Below are 25,666 nucleotides of genomic sequence, written 5' to 3'. Positions count from 1 at the left end.
GAACTAGGACATGCTGTGCGGAAAGACGAGGCCATCCATTTTCCCACTGAAGATGCATAGGTTCCACGGGACACACAACGTTCAGACTGTGCTTAGGTAAAGTAGCTTCCCTGTTTATAGAAACAGAAACCTCACCAAATCGAGGTTGTTGAAGTCAGACACATAAAACTAAGCACTTGTTGAAAAGCCATTTGGAGTTCATGACCCTGGTCGTTTTTTTCACATTTTCATTAATCCTTGCAATGCTATAGAATCAGCCCTTCATCACTTGTTTCTTTGTCAACATACGTGAAGAGTCATTGAGAGGAATTAGCCAGCTGAGAGTTTTGATGGCCAGAAAAACGACTCCTTTCTCAGTTGCTCCGCTGTTCTGCAGTAACTAACCATGTAAGCCTGTGCTGTGACATCTGGTGGGAGAGGATGCCTAAGTCAGACACCGCTGATCACCTGCTGCCCTGGCAGGAGCCTTACATTCTAGGTGAGTTTTTCAGGGCATTAAGCCTGATAATATCACCAAGAACAAGTCTGTGGATGGCGACACTTTCTCAAGTCAATAAAAAGGTGAAGAGGCCTTGGAATTATTCCTTTTCTCTTCTCTTGCCTAGCTTGTAGTGTGACAACAGCTGTATCTGTAACAACAAGCAGTTTGTCTGGCACAGGTGAGCAGGGGAAGAGTCATGGTAAAATATGGAAGCTGTGTGATTTTTCCTAGGCTAGGGGAGCCAGGACAGCGTGTGCAGAAACATGCTTCCTGAAGGAAAGGAAAACACCCCCCAAACCTCTCAGTCTGGCTGTTGCTCAGGCAGAACCCTTTTGGCTCTATTTTCAGAAAATTAAAATGAGCTCTGGCAGCAACTCCCGTGCTGCATCCCCAGACCTGCCCTTTAGGACTGAAGGGTTTGTTCCTGGGTCAGTCCTCCTGGGAGCAGCCCCCTGACCTAAGGTCACACTCCCATTCCTGGGGGACAGGGGCCTGGCCCCAGTGACTGCTCACTGCAGGGCCATGAAGGCCCAGCTCCTGCAAAGATCTGGAGGGATTCTGAGGAAGTCCTGGGGAGCCAGCTGAGGACTTGACTACATCATGGAGGCCCAGCTGCTCTCCCTGCCTGATCCCGTTTCCTCCCCCTGAGCACCCCTCAAAGCGAAGTCTCCACACAGCACCTCGCAATATATTTCCTTCATGCTAATTAATGTCCATTTGAGAGTCTGCTTCCCGGGGAACCAGGCTTAATGGTGTTCCCATAGTTCAGAGCTCCACTTCCATCCTTAGTAACTTAGCACCTACAAGCCAATATGTTCAGGCTACTGTTTTTGAGTTTTAAAGATCGCCCCTAGTAGCCTCCTTGGTCTGAGTGAATTATTTCATGAGGCAACACTGTGTGTGTGGTGGGGGGAGGGTGGGGAAAGGTGGGGTGGAGAGGCCAACGTGTGTGGTCTTGGTTACAAAACTGCATAGATTTCAGCAGTTTACCTCTTACCTGAGGTTCCCCACAAACTCTATTATTTTTAACATGGAATTCTGCAAAATATAACATTTTTCAAGAACACACACATTGTGTTTTAACAGAGACGCCTATATTTGACATTATGCTTTATAATATTTATTTCTGGACACTGGTACTTTGGAAGAGCTTACGATATTAACTACTGTCTTTCAGAATATACTGTGTCCCATGAAGGCAAGAACCATTCACCTGGTAAAGAGCCAGGCAAGTTGCTCTGTTACGATACAAGAGGGGTGTCAGCAGGCATGGTGATTTATGCTGTAAAAGGATTCATTGTGGGACTTAAAAAGTGAATGTAGTCAATATATTAAAGGATGTAGATGAAGTCAACAAGATCCAGCATACAGAAAAAGCCTGTAGGACAAGGAACTCAAGGTTTCTTCAACAATAAAGTACAAGGAAAAAAGAAAGGAGGAATTAGAACCTATAGGTTAGAAGAGTCTAAAGATATTATCATTTAACTGCAATATACAAATCTTGTTAGGATCCTGATTCAAACACACACACTAACTAAAAAATTACAAGGCAACTGGGAACATTTTTGAATACTGACTGGATCTAATGCCATTCAGAAATTGTGGTTCAATATTTAGGTGTGATAATGGTGCTGGGGTGGTGTGTTTAAGAGTCCTTATCTGTTAGAGAAGTAATAATGAAATGCTAAAATCCGATAATAAGATAAAGTGATATGATGTCTAGGAATTGCTTCAATAACTGGAGAGAAAAGTGGGTGGAGTACAGCTGACACAATATTGGCCACTGAACTGATCACTGAGGATTGAGCTGGGAACAGATAGGTAGGGACTCTGATTATTCTGCATTTTTACATGTTAAGTTTTGCATAATAAAATATTTAAAAAAGTGAATGCCGGTATATAAGGAGAATTGTCCCTGGAGTAGAGTGAGTAAGCCAAGGCATCTACTGGTGAGTAAAAGTGATCACTATCTAAGTGGCCTAACTGAAGCTGGTGGTTCCATCATCCTAAGAGACATCACTTAGGGCTCCAAGAAGGGATAAAGCAGAGGGGAACCCGACCGTGGCCGAGCGGTAATCCCACATACGTGCTGACTCAGACGGGAACACAGAGGCCAGCATGGTGGTGTGCTTCCCATGTGAGATCATGGATTGGCCACCGACAGTCACTACTAATGTTAGAACAGGGTTTTTCCCTGAAAGAGTCACAATTCCTCTTCGCTAGCAAAACAGGAACTGATTCTAACAGGAATATTATGTAATTCCAGGGAACTGAGGAGACTGGGAAAAGCAGGATGAGGGGGAGAGAACAGCACAGGATGAAGGTGGAGGCGGGGAATGGAAACTGCTGGTGGGCTCGTGAAAGGGGCCCAGCCCGGGACAGCTTCCTGCCTGCCTCACCCCTTCCAGCCAGCTCCTTCACTCCCTGGATTACCATGCAACTTTTAGGCCATCAAAACATGATAGGGTGTGGGGGTCACTTGGTGGGGGGGGAACATGATGGGGGAGTGAAAAAGCCTCTCTTCTCCATAGCTAACAAGCAGAACTAAGGGGATCCTAGGGAAAGAGAAGAACAGTAGGCTAACGATGGGGCGGCAGGTCACTCTCCCTGTAGAAAGAACACTTGTCGGGGGGGGGGGGGGGGGTGCCTTCAGGAACTGGCCAGGAAGTATGGGGCCCGTAAGCAGCATGCTTCTCAGGCTCAGTGGCTAAAATCACAAGCTCCCAAAGAGACATGTGCACATTTTTTAAAAGCTGCACCAGGGTATGTACACTGTGATCCTGCTTTCGAGACGCCAGGAGGTGGTAGACACCGCCTCCAGCATGCCCACACTCCTCTGCATTCTGAGGTTTAATTAGGGTTATCTCTGGGTGTTTGGATCATGGCTTTCTTCCTTTTTTCCTTACCCTCAATTTAATGAGAAAGTCTTTTTTTTTTTTTTGCCATAGAGCATGGGGGATCTTAGTTCCCTGACCAGGGATCAAACCCACACCCTCTGCAGTGAAGGTGCAGTCTTAACTACCAGACCACCAGGGAAGTCCCTGGATCATGGCTTTTTTCCACTTCTAAATCCATACCTATAGGCAGTAGTTTTTCTACAGTGAATATTTACCACTTTTATAATAAAGAGATCATTTGAAATTTACACACACACACAAACAGGAAAAAAAAAAACAAGCCCACAAGCTTAGGGCAGAGTGCTCTTTCCTCCAGGATAATCACACTTAGGGCAGACTACTGTCATCCCAAGAGGCAGGTATAGCCTTGACTCTGAACTAATAACCCCAGGAGCATCTTCTGAGTTTCCTCTGCCACTCGCTCAGCTCCCTCCCACATCCCCGCACCTCCAGGGGAGTCCCTATGCCTCTCTCGAGGCCCCTCCCCCTCAAACCCACCAGCTTGTGTCTACAGGGACTCTCATGAGACCCAAGGGAGAATGCCTTCAATCACATGAAGTGATAGGAGAAAGAAGCCCAGTGACAAGGAAGGAGGATCAGCAGGAAGACATGGCTCAAGGGAAGAGAGGCTTTGGCAGACGTGGATGGGTCCACAGAAAAAGGACCTCATGGCATCAGGTGAAAGGTGAGCAAAAACAACAGTAACAGCAAGGAAATGAGAGGCAAGTGAATGCATAGTGAGTGGGAACAAAGAAAAACGTGTGACAGCAGGGAAGGCCCAGAATGACACGCACACGTGCTGAGCTAGTACTTCACTGCTGCGCTGATCAGCAGCCCAGATCTGTTCCTAGCTCAGTACTCCTCATCCCCGGGAACCACACTACCGTCCACTCGTGCGGCTGCCTAGCTGAGTCAGACCCCAAGTCCTGGGGCATCCATCCTGCCCTCCAGGATCACTCAAACCTGCTCCTTTCTCTCCAGCTTGGCCCAGGCCTTCCTGATCCCTCTGGAACAACAGCCTCTCCACTGAGGGGTCTGTTTAGTCTTGCCCCCTCCCGCCTGCACCCTTCTTCCCATATCTCCTGCAGCCAAGGGATCTTTCTAAATTGCAGAAATGATCATGCCCTTTGTGTGCCCTCAGTTGCTCCAAGTGCATGCAGCGTTCCCAGCGCTGAGTTCCCGGCGCATGTCTGCACAGGGTTCCCTGGAGGCCTGTCTCCAGTATGCCTGCATTGAAGAGTGCCTGGCACACGGCAGCCTCAGGAGTTGCTCATAATTAATGAAAGAAGTAAAGCAGATTCACAGTAAGACAGTCTTAGAATGGATTTATGAGGGATTTGCAAATGGCATGCCATATGCAGACGAGGGACTCATATAAGGTTTAGTGATATTTTAGGACCTTCAGACTAACAGTTTATCAACAGGTGAACACAACAGGGAACAAGCACCAATTAAGTGCTTCCGGTGGGCTTCCCGGGTGGCTCAGTGGGTAAAGAACCTGCCTGAAATGCGGGAGACGCCGGAGATGTGGGTTCGATTCCTGTGTCAGGAAGATCCCCTGGAGGAGGGCATAGCAACCCAGTCCAGTATTCTTGCCTGGAGAATCCGATGGACAGGTGAGCCTGGCGGGCTACAGTCCATAGGTCACAAAGAGGCAGACACGACTCAAGCAACTGAGCGTGAACAGGGATAGGACAGGCTCGCTCTGTGTGTGACACACGGCCCACAGTGTATATTACCTGGATTAGCAACAAATGGCATTCTACTGTATGCATGTGTGTATACAGACAACACACGTATATATGATGTAGTTACAACTTGTGATATTACTTATGTCATAATGTATATTCAGTTCAGTTCAGTCACTCAGTCGTGTCCGACTCTTTGAGACCACATGAACCGCAGCACGCCAGGCCTCCCTGTCATCACCAACTTCCGGAGTCCACCCAAACCCAAGTCCATTGAGTTGGTGATGTCATCCAACCATTTTATCCTCTGTCGTACCCTTCTCCTCCTGCCCTCAATCTTCCCCAGCATCAGGGTCTTTTCCAATGAATCAGCTCTTTGCATCAGGTGGCCAAAGTACTGGAGTTTCAGCTTCAACATCAGTCCTTCGAATGAACATCCAGGACTGATCTCCTTTAGGATGGACTGGTCGGATCTCCTTGCAGTCCACGGGACTCTCAATTACATACAGTTATAATATATCATATGTACAACTGAACAAAATAAACCCGTTTTTCACTGGAGACTCCCATCTTACAGGCTGTCCCAGGTCACTGCCCACCTCTTCCCCAGGGAGGCATCTCCCATGCCCAGGGAGATGCTGACACTCCTAGCCTCGTTCCATAGTCTTCTTCGCCAGTCATGCTCCCCTGGCGGTGGATCTCAGTGCACGCACACCTCCAACCCTTACACCATCTGCGGCGTGCCTGCTGCGTGCCAAGACTTTGCTAGAGGTGGAGATCTGCCTTGAGGACTTTCTAGAAGCATAAGCTCGAGTAGTTCCTGCCCTCAAATGTGTATCCACTCTTGCTTGCATTTCCTAAACTATTTTAACGAGCAAGTGTCTATATAATCCTCTATTAGCTGGTCTGTAAAAACTGTCCGGCCAAATGATTATTTATGACACAAGAGTTTTCTGAGCCAAGAATTATGTTCCTGAGCCTGGTCTGTTCAAATGTCTTGTGCCAGACGATTATTTCCCACTCAAGAGCTCCTAATGGGCTAATGCTAAGGGAAGCACTCAGAGATCCACTGGAACGTCGGCACTTGCTTTAACTTTTATGGCGAAAGGTCATTAGTTTTAATAACCAAACAAAAAGGAGTCTATCTTCAAAAATAAAAGTAGAGTAAGTTTACAAGTCATTTAGCCTCAGGGACCTCTGTCAAAAAGCAGCAACATAAATACAGTTAATGAATGTTGTTATAACAAATCATGGTAACATGAGTCATTTCAGTGTGTTCCTTATTACCTGTGGAGATCTGACTTAAGATAAACTTAAAACAAATATTATTGCAATGAGTATCCATTAACATATTGAAACAAGAAGCAAGATAACTCAAACAGGGTGTGGTGAAAGCTACGCAGTCCAGCACAGCTTTTGTACAAGAAAACTACATCCAAAGGTTTAGGAATTTGAACAAATGTAAACTGTTAAAATGGATTTGCTAGTGGCCTAGTAGTTGTTTGTCAATTACTATAATAACTCTCTTCATTGACTTTTCTGTTCAGGAATAAAAATGCAACGCAAGAGCCGTGAGGGTGTATTTCTAGGAACGGTCTCATAAGAACCAAAGTTACCAATGCTCACTGATTGGTAATCTGTCACCAATTAAAATCTGTAATTACAAATATATAGCTTCTGTACACATTCACACATACACCTCCTTTAAGAAGAAAAGGAACTTTTGTTTTCTCATAAGAAGTAGCTTTGTTATATACTTGCTTAAGGCTGAAGCAATATGGCGAAGTAAAAAGCATCAAACCTTTTGCCTATTATTACTTTTGCTTTTGTTCAGCTGTGCTACATGTGGGATCTTAGTTCCTGACCAGGGATTGAACTTGTACCCCCTGCAGTGGAAGTACAGAGTCGTAACCACTGGACCATCAGGGAAGTCCCTATTACTAGCTTTAAAATGAGTGGAAAAATAATGTATGCTTTCAAATTAGACTTTTGGAATTCAAAACTAAAATCCAACTGCACCAGTATTTTTAAGATGGCATTTTTTGTGTTGCGACATCAAAACAAAAAGTGCTCTGAATTCTTCTCAGGAAGAGAAAGACCATTTATTTACTGTATTTATTCAGGACAAGCTTTCTTGTGTGTGTCAGAATGGGAACTTTAACATCACTGTAGAAGAGAAACAGTGATAAAGGAGGTGGAAGTCAGAAAAAGCACATCACACATTTCCAAATATTTACAGAGGGTCAATGTTCTGCCCACTTAAAAAGTGGGCATTCATTTAGAGAATGAGAAAATTCAAGTTTCTTGATTTTAAAAGTGAAAAAGTCTAAGATTAATGCACCCAACAGCAGCAACAACAATCACTTGGACGGGGGTAAAGTGCTAATATCAAAGGAAAAAAATATCACCAGACCCACAGGGCTAGGGGTTATCAAGCTTCCTCCTCAGCCAAGTAAGCTCACAGAATTCCTCTGACCTGGTTACAAAGAACTTGGCTCACTCCCGTATGCTTTCTTTCTCAGCTGCTATAATCAAGAGGTAGAAAGGGTCCCTTCTAAAGGTGCCAACAAACATTTTCAACAATCAATGTCACCTTAAGTAAAAGAAAGTCTTTACCTTGTAACTTTGTGACACACTTCATAGTCACTACTTATTTAAAAAAAAAAAAAATCAAGACTCCCAAATCATACCTAAATTGGTAAAGTTAAAATTAAGGTGATCCCACAGTTTTTAAAATTCAAGTCTATGATAGGGAGTTTCAAATATTATGACAGTCACAAAAACCAACTAAAAAGGCCCCATCCACAAATATTACTTGAATCCTTTTCACACTGCCTACCATTCCTTCCTTTCAACTGAACATAGAATTTGTATGGGTGAATAAAATACAGATACTCCTTTAATTGCCAGTTGCGGTTTAAGCAAAACTATTATCCACACAGAAGAAAGGTAAAGATACTCCATAAAGAGAATTAGCTGATGACTTGGGATGCCAAGTGGTAAAAGAGCTCAGCGATCCAGAGAAATAGTGGGCTCAGAAAAGAATGAGATGGAAGGTTTCTAACGCTGCAAAGCGTATCTAATGACCACTGAGTGCATGAAGCAGCCTGTTCGCACTGATAAGACTTCTACGGAACTGGATGCAAAAACTAGGTGCTGGGCAGCCTGCAGGAGGGCTCCCCTCTGAAGTCAGAGGGCCGCAGGCAGGTGAGGGGCACAGGTGCTGTCCCCCGCCCAGACGGAGCTGCCGGCAATTTTGATTTGGTTAATTTCCACCAGAGTGAAGACAATCTGTAAGAAATCCAGTGAGTCAGAAACTTTCAAACTTACATTACAGCCTCCATCCTAATATTCACTTGGCCATCAAATCACACTCCAGAAAACAGAACAGGAAAAGAAATGACCGTAATTCTCTGTTATACAGAAGACCCAGTGAGTGAGGCATGCCTTGTCCACTGCTGTCCTATTTGTTTAGTTTTATCCTGGTAATAAATTTTCCTCTAAGCATACAATGTTTAGGACATAGGAAAGTTCTAGAAAACTAACTTGTTTAACTTCAGGTAGACCATAAAAATCTGTTGCTCTGCCTAGACTTCTTTATGGGAAATTTCTTCTTTTAGTGACCTAGAGCAGTGTTCCTCAACTTTCTGCAAGAGGCATAAACAGGTGGTTTTTCAAAAAGAGGTGTCCACAGTCAAATAGTAACAGAAGCTTTGAAGATATATCTTCAAAATATGCTTATTACCACATAAAGAATTTTAAGAATGCAGTAAAAAAAACTACATAAAACATATAAACTAAAACTACATATAAAAACTTATGTAATTATATGTTTCATCAGGTATTTCCCAAATGTATTCAAACATGTGACACAACAATCATCAACTCCCACCGTCAAATATCTACTAACATGGTCTCGTGTTTTGAGGAACATCTTTGGGGGGATCCCTCCCTGACAGCAATGTTGACAGTAAGACCCAACCACAAGAAACAGCACCAAGGTGTGAACTGAGGCTGATTCGGTCTCTCTCCGACCCTCAGCACAGCTCCCCTAGGTCAATCTGCACAGAGCACCAGGAGGCTGAACTACAGCACGGATGCTGCTGAGTTCAAATCGAAATCCCTGTTTTACGGCACAGGTCCTGACGCTTGTTTGAATCCTCAACAAAGTAATAAAATCTCTGAATTGTCCTCATATTCAACACCTGCCCTGCCCACCTCTCAGAGTTGGTATCTCATGATGTAGAATGAAACAATATTGAGACTGTACTTGCTAACCCAAAAGCGCCATAAAAAATAAGGCATTATTATTAACTGTTGTTGTAATGACAAAAACAACTCCTGGACCTTCTGTATTTAGTTCAGACCTGCCAGGGAGAGTCTAAACCAGTCAATAGTGGTTCTACTGATCTCAGTGAAAGCTTTGAACCCGTGTCTGGTTACAGCAGGCAATATAATTCCTATCCAAATGACAACAGTAAAACTCACAACAACAGAGACTTTCTAAAGACAAAAGCACGTCTGAGTCATGTAGATTACTGCAGTCTGAGAGTATTAGCACACAAATATTTTATTCAAAATAAAAAGAGAACCTCTGAGTCAGAGATACAGAAAAGAAATCTAAATCATAGATGCCCGGGATCAAAGATATCTGAAACTCACTTTTATTCCTAGCGTTTCATCATCACGATGAAAAGCTCCAAAGACATCTTTTGGTAATTTCTAACAATTTAAAGAAACAGTAAACTAGTAGCATACTTTCAGTCACAGAGAAATTCATAATTATTTGGTAATTACAAAATGGGACAATTGTAACTAATGTCTTTTCAGTTTCTGATGGAGAGAAGAAATCTGCATTAACACATCAATGTCAGAAGAATCTCAGTCATCCTAAAATGTGTTAAAACTATAAATGATGAATTAAGCCAAAACAACAGCTGCCACTCTACTTAGTCTTTAGGTCTCACATTTAAGTCTTTAATCAATTTTGAGTTTATTTTGGTATCTGGTGTAAGAAAGTAGTCCAGTTTGATTCTTTTGCATACAGCTAACCAATTTTCCCAACACTATTGATGAGACTGTCTTTTCCTCAGTGTATAGTATAATCTTGGCTCCTTTGTGATAAATTAATTGACAATATAAACATGGGTTTGCTTCTGGGCTCTATATTCTGTTCCACTGATCTATGTGTCTGTGTTTGTGCCAATACCATACTGGTTTTGATGACTACAGTCCTACAGTTTGTAGTATGGCTGAAATCAGGGAGCATGATACCTTCAGCTTCGTTGTTTTTTTTTAAGAGTGTTTGAGCCATTTGGGGTCTTTCGTAGATACACAGAAATTTTAGGATTACTAGTTACAGTTCTGTATTTTGAGAGTGGTTGCATTAAATCTATAGATTGCTTTGGGTGGTATAAAGACTCTAACAATATTAATTCTTCCAATTCATGAGTGCAGTATATCTTCCCATTTAAATGTATTGTCTTCGGCTTCTTTCATCAATGTTTTATAGTTTTTAGACTATAGGTCTTTCACTTCCTTGGTTAAATTTATTCTAGTTATAAAGTTCCTAGGTATTTTATTCTTATTCAGGCAGTTATAAGTGGGACTGTTTCTTAATTTCTCTTTCTCATTGCTCATTACTAGTGTATAGAAATGTAGGTTTCTGTATATTGATCAACTTCTCCTGGAGTATATGTGATCTGGGTAAAGCTTTCAAAGCCCACTAAAGTGTGTGCACGTGTGTAGGGCTAGAATACTGACAGCAGCATAGTGGTCAGCACCAAGGCCTTATTTAAAGATGGCTTTCAGGCCTTCCCACATCCATTTGCCCCACACATAACCAGTGAAGGAGGTAGTATGGCTGACATTTTTTTTAACCAGCTTTTAAATAGCAGGTGGTTCAAAAAGGAAAAGTCAATATGAAGGTATACTTTCAACTGATATATATTTATAAAAGAAAACCATAAAATGGAAATTATCAAAGAAGAGAAAAAATAAAATTTCTTATTATCACTCAAGCTTGCAGCTGGGACTCCTGATTTATGAAAAGTCAACCAGGAAATTAGAAAGCTGTGCTGGGTGGGTATTTAGGAGAAGTCCTTTGGCAGTAAGCTGCTGGAAACTGAAACCCTTCCACATCATTATCAATTACTTTTGCAACTAACATGGTGGGGGTCCGGGGGCTGTGAATAAGTCACTGCTCAGTAGCTCCCTCTAGTGTCAGCTTTTTTCAGAAAATAATGGTTTTCCCAAATTAGGCACAAGAAGCAATTATTTGATATTAGGAAAACAACCATCACCCCCGCCCCAAAGGCTTGCCTCAGTGAGAAAACCCTCCCCTCTCCTCGGCTGTTCATTTGGTTAGGGATTATCTGTGCTGAGTTACACATGTTGCCTGCGCCTCACTTTCTACTCTAAGGAAAGCTGCCCCTTCCATCACACACGTATTGTAAGAAAGTGAGAGCTTGTACCTAAAAACACTTTTACAGAAAAGAAATTAGAGATGAGGACTCTTCCTATTTTTTTAGAAAATAAGTGGAGCATGATGTTTAAGATTTGTTTGAATAAACTACAGGATTTGAGAAAGGTTTTCTGTTTGTCCATATTTTAAGTTTCAGTGCATTTGGAATCTATTCTACTATTTGGACAGAAGAAAAAAATTCAGAAAATGGTAGGCCTAGATAAATATACAACAGACCTGCATTTATGTTTTATACTGTTAACTGTATTTGAATACATTATCAGTGTAAGATAGTCTCAGTAAAACTGACAAGAGTTTGAAACGTGTGTTCACGCCTGAAGCATTTCAGTGTTGTTGCTTTTACGTTACAGAATAAACAGTTCCCTTCAAGCCCCAGAAGCCTGGCAGTTGCTGGGGAGATGAATGGACCTGTCTGCTCTTGTTTTAACTTTTCCCCAGTCTGGCTCCGCTACTCACCTTACTCTGCATTCTACAGCTGCTATGAAAGATTCCAGGTCATTCCCACCACATGTGCCTGGCTTATGGAAGTCCATCTTTGATGGGATCCGAAATGCACAGGTGAGTGACTAGCCCAGAGGAAGTATGCAGGAAGAAGCACAAATACTTGAGCCAAAGCCAAATGGGCAAGCAGCCCACAGCCGTTTGGTGTCACCCACTGCCACTTTCAGCTCGGGTGCAGTGAACAGAACAAGATGTCTGCATGCACCTGAGCATGCACGGGGGCCAGGAGAGGAGAAGTCAGCTCACAGGGTCAGAGGACAATGTTCAAGGAGTATGGGTTTGAACATGGATCTTAGAAATTTTATTGGGAAAAGTAGGTTCTTTTTCCCCAAGGTAGGGTAACTTCTAACAAAGCTGAAGAGGGAACCTGTTCCAAATTGGAGTCTAGGTAGTCTTGGCTGGGCTATCTGTCACCACCTGCCTCCTGGAAAGCTGGCAAAATTCCTGCTGAAGGTCGGAGAACTCACAGGGCTGAGTCAAGACTGAGACCCAGGTCTGCAGCAAGCCTGTACCTCATCTGCTACCCCACACCGCTCTTCCATTTGTTACCTCTGTTCTTTAAGATTTCTGTTCGTCTTAGTTTTAGTTTAAATTACATTTTCTGCTGACACTGTCCTGCCACAGAGCGAGACCCTGGGTGCAGGCACATTACCTAGTAAGACTCTGTTATTCGGTAGGAGCCTTAGGGTTTCGCGGCTGCTTTGACACTGGAAACGTATGAAGGCACTGGCCAATTGAAGGGTGACCCTGCACTAAACTGGGCTTCCCTGATGGCTCAAACAGTAAAGAATCCGCCTGGAATGCAGGAGATCTGGGTTCAATCCCTGGGGTGGGAAGATTCCCTGGAGAAGGGAATGGCTACCCACTCTAGTATTCTTGCCTGGAGAATCCCGTGGACAGAGGAGCCTGGCGGGTTACAGTGCATGGACTGCAAAGAGCCAGACAGGACTGAGTGACAAACAACACAACACTGTCACTAAACTACACCGATGCAACTGGCTGTCACTGCAGAGTTCTATACAGTGTCAACAACGACACAATGTCAGTGGGACTGCAAGCGCTGTTATGAGTAAACTGGGTTTCTCTTGGTCATGGTTAACTAAAACAATGGGATGGAGTTCATCTACACGTGCAGGTTGAGAGTAAAGTGCACATTCTTAAGGTGACACGAGCCTCAAAAGGAAAGGCCACCGCTCTCTTGTCCTTGCCCCCCACAGCCTCCCCCCCACACTTCCCCAGGCGAGCGCTCAGCAGAACCCAGTAACAAAGCATGTGGACAATAAATCTGTCCAACTCTCCTCTCTGCACTCTGCCTATGCTGACGTAGTGGCCCTGCTGGATCTGTGGCAGAGGTCTGCTACATTTTAGTATCACAAACTCAGCAAAATAGAGACAAATACATTTTATGTACATAACTGCTACTAAAAATAGAATGCTAGAACACACAAAAACTTAAGTGAATTCTTCCTAATATCACAGATTAATCTGGCCTCATCCTACAGAAAGAGAAGTAAGGTGGGAATAAAGACTGAAGACTCACACAACTGCACCCCAAACTCAATTTCTCATATGCTAAAGTAGAAGAAAATGAATATGATCCAGGTTATTTGTTTGTACTTACTTCCTATCATTTGAAAGATAATGACACTCTTTACATTTGCTTTCCGTCGGAAAGAAATGCTCTCTCTCTCTCTTACACACACACACACACACACACACACACACAATTTCATCCATACTGTGCAGAGGAGGAAGCAGAAGCAAAGGGCAATAAAGTAGCCAGATAACGGTGTAGTCCCTCAACCACAAGTGAAGAATGGAATCCTCTCACCCAGCCTGTGGTTGAGCCCAACCTCTACAGACTCTGGTTTCCTTTTCTGAAAGTTAAGGGGAGAACTAGATGGTCCGTTTCTGTTCCAAAACCCTACAACTCGCTAAAAGTCACACAGAGGGTTAAGTGACACAACTGGGATTTGTACCTAAGTTTTCTGGCTTTTGACAGAATCAATACTCACTGAACTATGCCAAGCCCCTTCTAATAAATAGAACATCCATTGTCCTTCTAATCTGATCCTGGATGTTTGAAGCCTGTGATCAGTAACTCAAGAATCCTAACTACCAGCCAAACAAGTTTGCCTAAAAGATAAAAGCACTTCTATTATGGATCGTGGATTTCATCATAGCCCCACAAGAGACCCTGCTGGTCATAGACTAAGAGTGGTAAAGAAAACATCGCATCTTGCAAGGGAGCCACTGAAATGAAGCCAACTTACAACACTGTCCCTCCAACGTGAAAAGGAAGTAAGAGATGTATTAAATGCCTGACAAGTCATGACTCTGTCCTATGAATACGCTGAAAATGCACAGTGAAGATAAGGAAAGGAACCCAAAGATAGCAGAGAAATGAGCAAATAAAGAGCTTGAGGGACGGGGGACCAGAGGAACAAGTCATAAATCGGAGGAACTCCCTCCCCAGCAGCACACAGAACAGCTTCAGGAGTAAGCTCAGGGAGCCGACACCTCAGTCCCCTGGGCTGGTGAGACAAACCTCTGAGACTTCACGCAGTGAGTAACTCACGAGTCAAAGACAATTCCCTCTGAATTTTTCACTGCACGGACAAGGGTAAACTTCACTCTGAAAACAACTTTCACTCGTGGAAAATGAAAGTGAAAGTTGCCCAGTCGTGTCTGACTCTTTGCAACCCCATGCACTATACAGCCCATGGAATTTTCCAGGTCAGAATACTGGAGAGGGTAGCCTTTCCCTTCTGCAGAGGATCTTCCCAACCCAGGGATCAGATCCAGGTCTCCCGCATTCCAGGCAGATTCTTGACCTGCTGAGCCACAAGCAAAGCCCAAGAATCTTGGAGTGGGTAGCCTATCCCTTCTCCAGTGGATTTTCCCGACCCAGGAATTGAGCCAGGGTTTCCTGCACTTGGGAATCAGTAATCATATCTGGATGTTGTAGGCCTGGAAAAGCTTTGCATTCCACTCCTAAGTCTGATAATAAAACCACCATTTTTTGAACTTGTTCCCATTCTGGGACTAAAGTCTCTTTGCCAGAGCCCAAATGATGACAAAAACCTATGAGTTACCCTATGCTCCTATATCTTTCTTCCTGCTTGTTACTCCCAGATCTAGATTTCCCAAGCAGGCACAGACAGGCAGAGGACAGTGGACCCAGGAGGAACCAAGGACTCTGCTGTCTCTACACCTCATCTCTGTGCCACGCCATCAGGAGGATGGACTGTAAGTAAGGACCGTGGCAGAACTCCAGGTACGGGGGAAGGAAGTGCTCAGAGAACAGGCAAATCATATTCAGTGAAAGAATCAAAATACCTATTCTCTGGTGGCATGCATCCTTCATCCACCTTTATTCCCTGTCTCCACTGGCGTCCATCCTTGATTTCTATTAATATTAACATAGATGACAAGAAGACTTATTGAAAGGATTTAAGGGAGGAGCAAACTAGGACACATTATGACAAAAATAAACTGGGCGCTAACAACCTTGCACTTGAAGAATGACCATGACATTTTGAACTACCATGAAAATAATTCAACTATTCTTTGAGCAGAGTGAAATAAACATTAAAGAATATTACAACTATTCTGGGTTCGTTGACAGATTTTGTGTTATGAGAACTTTCAGATATATACAAAATTGATGAACTCCCAATATTTCTGTCAATGTCTAGCAAGATTTTGTCACATCATTACTTCATTCTTTTGTTCTTTGCTAATGTAATTTATTTATTTTTTTTTTGCTAATGTAATTTTTAAAGCAGTAACCAGAAGCTTATCAATTCTTATGTACAGTTATCAATCAAGAAACAGGAAAATTAACCTGTAACTAAAATGATACATTTGGATTCCCATGAGTATTAAAAAAAAAGTTCAGTCTATCTAAGCATTTAATTATACCAATTAACTCACAGTTATCTGGTTTCTTAGGAAGCAACTATTAGAGACAGTGGGCTAGGGCCTATGAATGAACAGAAGTCATGGCCATGGTCTAATGGGGTAAGACAGGGACTCCCCAGGTGGTCCAGTGGTTGAGATCGCCTTCCAGTGCAAAGGTGCAGGTTCTATCCCTGGCTGGGGAGCTGAGATTACACGGGACTCATGGCCAAGAAACCAAAACATAAACAACAACAACAACAAAAAAACCCCAGAAACAATATTGTAATAAATTTAATACAGACTTCAAAAATGGTCCACATGAAAAAAAAAATCTTAAAATTAAAAAAAAAGTTAAAGAGAGAAGTGAGACAGACACGATGAAGAGGAAAATGAAGAGGTGCCTCGCTAAGGCAGCACCTTAGGGAGAGCAAATTCAAACAGCTGCAGAGGCGGGTGAAGAGAGAGGCCGCCGCGAGGAATCCTTTCCTGAAGGTGCAGCTGTGACGCAGGCCCCGAGGGCAGCACTCCCTGTCTGCTTTGCCACGGCTGCATCACTAGTGCCCAGCAAAGAGGCATTTAGTCAAAGCCTGCTGACATGAATGAGCCAGGACTTTAAGTCCAGTGCTTGCTCAACCGAACAACTGTGTGTCCCCTCTTACTTCCTCGATGGCAGGAAGCAGGACTAGAGCTGCACTGGAAGGACTCGGACAGGCAGGGCGGAGCAGGCAAGGGCAATGAAAGTGGAGGCGGTGATGTGGGGGCACGAAGATGCGGGAGGAGAAGCTGCCCGGGGCCGCAGGGGGCCATCCTTGGTGCGGGGCGGTGCTCTGCAGCTCGGAGAAGCAGGCATTTGCACCAGGACAGACAGCAGGGTGAGATGGTGGAGGCTCTGGTGAGCTGGTGACAGGGAGTCAGTGAGGGAGTGTGTGGGGGGGACGTAGGCGATGACTGAGAAGACGCTGATACTACGAGAGAGAGATTTTGAGAGAACAGATGACAATAGGACACTCTGAAAAGAAGAAAAACTGAGGTCAGGGAGGCCAGTTCCGAGAGAAATTCAGGGGCAATCATGATCAGGACATCAGTAAACATGGAAAACCAGGAAGAATGCAGTAGCTATGTTAAACATACAAAATCAACAGAGTTGGTGATGTCTGACAGGATATGAAGGTTAAAGGAAAGAAGCAAATCAAATATTATCCTCAAGTTCACTATCCGACTGCATCGGGTAAGTATGATCCACAACGATGAAAAAGATGCTTCATGCTCTTAGGTTATTCCCCCTGTAACTTGGGGTACATGTTTCATCTACTCATAGTTGTTCTCACCTGGAATGACCCTGCCAATGCCTCCATCTAAACTCAGGACCAGAGAAGTTAAAAGCTTGGCTTGGGGCCACAAGGGTGCCCTGAGACTAAAGAGGAGACTCTCTTGTCACTCAGCTCATGACCACTTCCACTTCGGCATCATGACTAGTGTCCACGCATCTCTCCCAACGAAGCAATGATAATTCTGAGAAAGGCACATCTGCAGCAGGTGAGGCTCCTGTCTTCCAGCAGAACACCGCACATTCTTTCTGCAGGAAAGGAAAATGGAGCCAGGGCCAGAGACATGACCCATGGCCTCCCACGTGTGCATGGAGAACACACACAAGAGGCAGCTGGCCGGCTATAGGAATCAGCCTAAGAGGCTTCCGCGCTGGACTCACAGCAACAACAGTGTACTTCTGGACGCTCCGAGTACTTTCTGCAACCCACTCACACGCCACTATGGGCTGAGTTAGGAACTGCACATTTTCAAGACATGCTATAGACAACCGAGGAGCTCAGCGACTGCGTTGTGCTAAATTTCATAACAAAGGTGAATATTAGAGCTGATTCTTTACCAGCTGAGCCATAAGGGAAGCCCAAGAATACTGGAGTGGGTAGCCTATCCCTTCTCTAGTGGATCTTCCCAACCCAGGAACCGAACCGGGGTCTCCCACATTGCAGGCGGATTCTTTACCAGCTGAGTAATGCAGGAGACCTGGGTTCAATCCCTGGGTTGGGAAGATCTCCTGGAGAAGGAAAAGGCTACCCTCTCCAGTATTCTGGACTACAGAATTACAGTCCATGAAGGTGCAAAGAGTCAGACACGACTGAGCGACTTTCATTTTCATTAGAGCCGAGGGAAAGAAGAGTAACGAAAAATACACAAACTCCTTCACTTCGAAGTGGGAGTTTTTTCATGTTCTTACCATGAACTTACCAGGTTCATGTTCTGAAGGTGGGAGCAGAAGATACTCAAGAGGATGGGGAGCAGGAAGAGGAAGTCCACAGGAGAGGCCAGGGACAACTTACAGTTTAAATTATTTCTAGACCAACCCTGTTTAAAGATACTTCATATAAGGAAGAAAATCTGAGCAGCAAATAAAGCAAGATTTTGGTTTTTTGTTTTAGAATCAGAAAAATGCTGGGGCCAGGATATGAAAACAACACCTCTACCCAAGTCTTTTGAGATAGAACAGTTTACAATTTGGAACTGATAAATGAGGAAAAGGGTTGTTAAATTTTGAACTAAAGTTTTCTTTTGATGCGAAAGGGCTTTCTCAGTTTCTAACCCTCTTTCCTTTAGTAACTATTAGCTGAATGTCCCTATCCACTTACAGAATGAGGAATAGACAATTTTTCCCCCTAAAATAAAAACGTGTGAGGAGACACAGGCTTACTCTTTCAGGGAGACTGAGCTTGAGTGGCTCCGCTAGGCCGCGGCCGGAGGGCAGGGAAGACAGCCACCCACGAGGGCAGAAGACCGCGCATGCGTGCAGGGACCTCCCGCCCCAGGCGCCCCCTGGGGCAAGAGTGCCTTTCCGGAGGAACCGAACCCGCTGAAGAAAAGACCTGCGAGAATTCTGACATCTGGGGGTTCCCTAAGGAAAAAGCCAACTCGCCATGACCACTCCACAGCACAACTCAGCCGCTGAGCGGTGCCGCCTAGGCAGACTGGGCCCTCGATCCGCTGCTCACTGACGGACTCTTAAAGCGCAGAGCGAAGGAGCATCAGACAGTGCGGACCTCCCCCGGCACCGAAGAAACGAGTCAAAACTGAGAGAGAAAAGGAGCCCGGGGACAAAGACAGAAAACAACCTGTACGTCTCATAACATCATGCATTCAGAGACAAGGGGACATGTATGGAATCCATGAAATAAGAAGATGCTATTTAAAGATAAAGATAAATAAAAAGGGACAATCAGCTGATGAAAAATAGCTCGGGGAAATTAAAAATATGAGAGCAAAACTCAAAATTAACAGAAAAATTGGAAGATAAAAGTCAAGAAAATTTTTTTTAAAAATCAAGAAAATCTCCCCAAAAGAAGAACAAAATAGGAGGCAAAAGATAAGAAAAATCTGAGGAATAACCTGATGTCCACCACTTACCTAATGATTCCAGATAAAAGAGAAAAAAAAAAGAATCAAAGAATAAAAAGTAATTTTTCAGAACTGATAGAATAACATGAATCTTCACACTGGGAGGCCTAGCAAGAGTCTGATGAATAAAAATATGCAAAAATTGACATTTCCACAAGATTTTAGAAATCCAAGAATAAGAAGATTCTAAAAAGTCTTTAAGACAAAATAAAGAAAATAAATATGTGTCATGGAGAGAAATAAGAAGGGTACCAATGGATATCAGAAGACACTAGAGCAACATCCTCTAAATTCTGAAAGCAAATAATGTTCAGTCCAGAATTCTATACCCACACAATGTGCCATGATATTCTGACAGAGATTTTCAGAACTGCAGGGCTTCTCAGAAAGCTGCTGGAAGACGGGCGAGCAGACAGACACGGGATGCAGGCCAGAGCAGGTAAGAGGAGCAAGGCAGAGTGGACCGTCTACAGTGAACAAGGCAAATCCAACAGCCAATCCAGAGTGAGCAGCCGAGGGAGTCTGAGGAGGGCGGGGGCCTGGGGAAAACACCGAGCTGACAGACCGTCAGACATAAATGACACAGCAGAAAGTTCTGTACGCTGTGGCCAGCAGACGGTACGGGGACATTACACAGTTACACCTCACTCCCCCACAGAAAACGTCACAAGAGTGTGAAAAGAAACGTCGTGAGGGTACACTACTTGGCTTAGCAGGGAACACTATTTACATAGTCATAAAAATATAAACACCAAACACTAAAATAACGCTATAATAAGAATAACGCATCAGCATTTTGTGGTAAAAGGCCTAAATCCTAACCTACCAAAATGAAAGTCCAGATAACATCAGGAACTAAGACATGAAGAGAGTCAATGTAAGATCTGTGCTTTAAATGTAAAGATAAATACCATATAAGATACCATGTAAAAAATGAAGGTGCTATAAGAAACAGGCTTAGGAGACAAAGAGGTGACGGGTATGACTGAGGAATGTTGTTTTTTGTGATGTTTACTGCAGCTTAATTTTTTAAATCTATGTGCATATATTACTTTGGAAGCAGGATTCAAATTCAGACAGTGTGGACCTAAATCTGGAGATCTTAACTTTGAAAGAAGGCAGGAAAATTTATAATCCATCAATTATTTTGGAGACAGCTATCTGATTTTCTTTCACCTCCTGATAAGCCTAGACAATCAAAAGCAATCAGGCTAACAGACACGAGTAAGGAGAAAGCATTTATTTTCTCATATCTAAAATCCTATATTTTTCTATCAACAGCAACAGAAAATACAGCCTAAACAGCCAGAGCAGCAGAAAAGGAAAAGTTGGAAAAAATTGCAGTCACACAAACTATAGTTAAAAAATGACTAAGTTTCCTTGATATATGAATTTGTTGGAAAACCATTTATCAACAGCCTGTTTCTCTCCAGCAGAGTCCCTCAAGCCGAGAGCCATGTCATTCCCCTTTGACTGATTAATTAGCCAATCAGGGGACATTTTTCATTGTGAGGCATGATGGTTTATTCCAGCTAATGTTTGGTCTCTAATGGCAACATATTAAAGCCAACTCGGCTATTTTAGCCCCGTGGAGTGACCAAAAGGAAAGGATAGAAGATAAATCAAAAGAGCTCCCTTCAGTTTCCCTTCAGTCCTTAACAAAACCCCCAAGGAGCAAATGGCTGGAGGAAAGATCCTCTACCAATAGAGAAAAAAACAAAGAAAAGAAGGGTGGAAATGCCTTCAAGCCAAGGGGGATCCTTTCCTGCTTCTGAAGAGCAATAATTTATCCTCTGTTGATTAACAGACTACTGATAGAACAGGCACCAAAAAGTCAATACCTAGCTCTTCTTGCTTTTATGAAAAGCTGTGTTCAATAGAAAATCTCGCTCTGCAATGCTTCTTCCTCACTTGGAACGATTTCACCCGCACTCTGAATTAGACGAGGCCAGCGAGGAACCTGATTGAAGGCACTATTTATACCCCTGCAGACAGGCAGCTGCCCACTGTGCTCCACGTTCCCTAAGCTTCTTACCCTTCTCTGTGCCCTTGACAGGCAAAGCATGGAGGAGAACTTGGAGCATCAGAGGAACACAAGCTCCTCCAGAGGACAGATATGAGCATTCACATATCAGGAGACAGGAAGTACATCTTACCCATGCTCAGTACACACTGCCACACATTCTCAACAAGACAGTCCAAGCAGCTAGTCTCCACCACGCAGTTCCACTCCTGTGTACATAACACTGCCCAGCTGTCTCACTTGCAGGTAAGTGAAGGATTACAAACTAGCAGTCTGCGTCCGGTGAGATCACCGACACCATCATCATGGTTATTATTTTGTGAATCTTGCACACTTTCAGACCAGGCTATGAGTTTCCCTGATTCTCTGTTATCTTAAAGTCAGACTACTCACACATTTCCAGTCACATGCCTGGACCCACTGGCACTTGAGTTTGAGGCCTGGGAAGAGCTGTTACTCATGGTACATATTCTTTTTTGTGCTTTGTCCATTCAGAGACTCCTGCCCTTTGGGCCCAGGTCAATCATCAGTTTTCTCTGTAGCTGTTTCTAACTTCTCCAGTAGTAGTGTTGATGATGCCCTAGTCTGTGCTGTTCCCCCAAGGATTAAAGTGTACATCAACAGCTGAATTCAATTCAACAAAAACTTCATTGAGAACCTACTCCATGGCGGGCCTGATTCTAGATGGTAAAAACTGCTGCCCTCATGGAGGTTCCAGTCTACTGAGGAAACACAGATGGTACAAGCAAACTATTTAGTACCTCAGACGGTGATAACTGCTATGGAGAAAAATAAAGCAAAGGAGAGGGGACGAGAGTATCAGAGAGTTTTGTTGTTATTGTTTGTATTTTCTGCTATTATAAATTAGGGTGTCAAGGAAGGCCAGCTGAGGCGACATTTGCACAAAAATGTGAGTTGGGGACAAGCACTCCATGCAGAGGGGCCACCAATGCTGAAAGTCAAGGCAGGAACCCTCCTGAAGTGCTGGAGGAACTGGAAGCCAGAGTGACGGGCAGAGCCGCAGGGAGAACCAGCTGAGGATGACAGTGAGCGCGAGGGTGAGTGAGACCTGGGAGGGCTGGTCACGCAGGGCTTCAGGCCCCTGTGAGGGCAACCTGCTATTTCACCTCAACCTCATTTGATTTCTTCTTTAAACACATCAAACAATTCACACTCATCTCCTGGAAAAAGGACATAAGTAGATAGTCAAAACTGCCCACACACCTGAAGTTAAGGAAGAGCATTTGGAGTAATGGTCCCTCCTTGGCGGTCTAGGAAAAGGTAAACCTTCAAGTCAAATACCATTTCAGATGTGCACATTTCGTGTGCTCACTTTCCTCCAGAATCAGAGAACCTTGGACCCGAGTGCTCCCATGCACACAGTTCATGCTCACCTATTACAAGAATCCCTCCAGGAATGTAACCACGCGGTACACCCTGCCCAGCTGGCCCGCTCTGCCAGCCCACACTGTTTCCTTTCTCTGAGAAGAAATCTTTCTATGAATTTCGTCCACCAGTACTAGTCTGTCCTCTGAAGTTTACCAAACCAATCTGTTCCTTTCCTAGAGGACCCCTGAAACCATTCAAATGTTCAAAGTCAGGGTCTCTCTGTAGTCCAGGCAGAATCTCCTAACTGCTCATCTGCTAATTCCTGTGCAAAACTTGCTTTCCAGGTATCTTTGGCCCAACTGCCACACTCTGAACACATTCTTATAAAATACAGCACCCAGTCACCAGTGCAGAAAACACCCCCAACATCTGTTGCTTCCAGTTGCTTTTAAAGCAGCCCAAGCCTGAACTCAGGACAGTTGCCACACTGCATTTCTTATTTTGACTTAGGTCAAACTTGTGGTCAGTTTACATGTTCCCAGCCTCTAAGTTAATTCTCATTCAGATGAGTTCTTTTCAAAGATTCAATTAGATTTTACACATCTTCACAAAATTTGATCTATCTGGCTTTGGTCAAATGTACCAGCTCAGAGAAATTATTATGAATCTTGATTCAAAATCAATGGTCAACATGCTGATAAAAATTACTGAAGTCATCACTGCTGGCAAAAAAATACAGACCTAAAATGTGTTAATGAGCTTGTTTGTGGGCTTAGTTTAAATTTACTGCTAACCAAAAGGTGCTTCCTAGTAAAATGACCTTAGCAAACTCTAGGCTGGGAAAGCAGCTCAACTCATGAATGGTGATGCCAGGTCCGGGTGAGGAGGGGGAGGCAGAGTGACAGAGACTTGTAGGAGGAAGGGAAATTCAAATTCAAGAGTCCACATCTAGCAAACCACTCACAAGACTCAACCCAATTCACAAAAAAGAACATGAAAATTTAGAACTAATGAGGAACAACCAACCAACCAGGGACTTCCCTGGTTGTCCAGTGGCTAAGATGCCGGGCTTCCAATGCAGGGGCCCGGGTTTCCATCCCTGGTCAGGGAACTAGATCCCACATGCTGCAACTAAAGATTTCATGTGAAATCAGTTAATCAATCAATAATTCTTTTTTTTTTTTAATTTAACCAACCAAAAAAATGTCTGCTTGGAAGTTAGTTTTCAGATTTGACAATCAGCAAGAAATGAGAGACACTAAAAAACTATTTCCATTTAGTTCCTATCTGGTTGAACTTCCTGATACTCCTTTCTTTTTTTTTTTCCTTCTCTCAATTTTTCCCTCCCCCACGTTTCCAGTTTCCTTCCGCTATCCAGCTTGTTTCCTGTTTCAGCCTTATCACTAGAGAAAATACTCCTAAACCACACAGAGGATCGAGAGTGTGCCCCCAGCATTCCTGCTCTGTTTCTCTAAACAGCACGCCTCTGGCTCAGGCTTTTGGCAACGGGAGTTCTTCCCTGAGGTTAGTCTAGTCCACACACAAGGAGGAAAAAACTCCAGATAATACACATTCTTTTTAAGGCTCCTTGTTCAACTGTTATTATCACCTATCAATTTATTATTAAGGGGATCACATTTAGCCTTTGTATGAAGCCTCTAAAATTTTTTTGGTAACTTTGTCTGGAAAGTACTATTAGTAATAAACATAAATAGCTCTATACACAGCTGAAAATCAGTGTTGAGACACAATGCATCAATCGTCGGCAGTTTAATACCTCAGGAGTCTTCTTCTTCTGTCTTTTTCCAAAAATGCAGTCAAGATCTGTTTGGCTCCGAGATGAGAGATCCTTCCCTAGAAAAACATGATGCCTTCAGTAATACATTCTAGAATAAGGAGCACAAATATAAACTATGAAACTGGGTTTTGGAAAATAAATAAACAATTTTGTAAACGACCAACTTTCTCTTTCCCTTTCACAGATTTTTGTTGTTGTTCAGTTGCTAAGTTTTGTCTGATTCCTTGCAACCCCATGGACTGCAACAGGCCAGACTTCCCTGTCCCTCACTATCTCCCAGAGTTTGCCCAAATTCATGTCCATTGAGTCAGTGATGCAAAATCCAACCATCTCATCCTCTGCTGCCCCCTTCTCCTTTTGCCTTCAATCTTTTCCAGCATCAGGGTCACACTGTTTAATCAGTAAATACAATTAATTAAACTTAAAAATCAAACAAGTGAACCAGAACCCCTGACTTCCTCTTAATGGTACAAACAAGCCTGAGCACGCAGGTGGAGAGGAAAACTAAATTCTCAAGCTAGCTCTACTACTGGTACACTTTCAAGGTATAATTTCTGGGCCTCTGGGTTCCCTTAGTAAACAGTAAAATTCCTTTACTTCAAGGAGACAGAAGTTATACTCCATGAGGGTTACAAACTCTAGAATAAAAATATGCTGCTAAGATACATAGCTCCAAAACCCCACCTGTGCACAGGAATGAGAACACCCTATGTTGACACATACAAGCTCAGTAATTAATTGAATGTATGAACTTTTTTAATAAATGCAAATAAAAATTGCTGCATTAGGGTGAAAAGATTTCAGACTTTTTTTGTTTTTTTCACTGTAATAGTGCTATCATTTTAAATAAAAGGATAATTAATGAGTAGGAAATTAAATGGCTTCTGGCAAAAATGGTATCCAAAGGATCCTTGATTCTTATTAAAAACACTAAACTCTTTAACTTAATTTCAAACCCACAAAGCAACTAATTTAAAATTCACTTCTATGGAATTTCCACTTTTACCAACAATACTGTTTGAGCAGCCAACCAAATCTATTCCCATTTGTCAATTTCGTGGTAGATGTATAAGTCTGAAAGCTCTGGGGGAGTGAGGCTCTGGGTTATACACAGGAATCTGTGCTTTGAGTTGGAAACCTGAGTGCACTGTCAG

General features: G+C 43.3%; 1 protein-coding gene across 1 annotated transcript in view; it reads right to left on the bottom strand.

The window, feature by feature from the left end:
• Positions 1-25,666, bottom strand: part of PINX1 (PIN2 (TERF1) interacting telomerase inhibitor 1) — a 61,381-nt gene that overhangs the window by 16,174 nt on the left and 19,541 nt on the right. The window contains exon 6 of the mRNA XM_061132357.1: positions 24,492-24,568. Within this exon, the coding sequence (XP_060988340.1) occupies positions 24,492-24,568 (77 nt within the window). The remainder of the gene's footprint in view (positions 1-24,491; positions 24,569-25,666) is intronic.

Source organism: Dama dama, chromosome 29 (assembly GCF_033118175.1).
Source record: "Dama dama isolate Ldn47 chromosome 29, ASM3311817v1, whole genome shotgun sequence".
NCBI lineage: Eukaryota > Metazoa > Chordata > Mammalia > Artiodactyla > Cervidae > Dama > Dama dama.
This window is presented reverse-complemented; position numbering and strand designations above follow the sequence as displayed.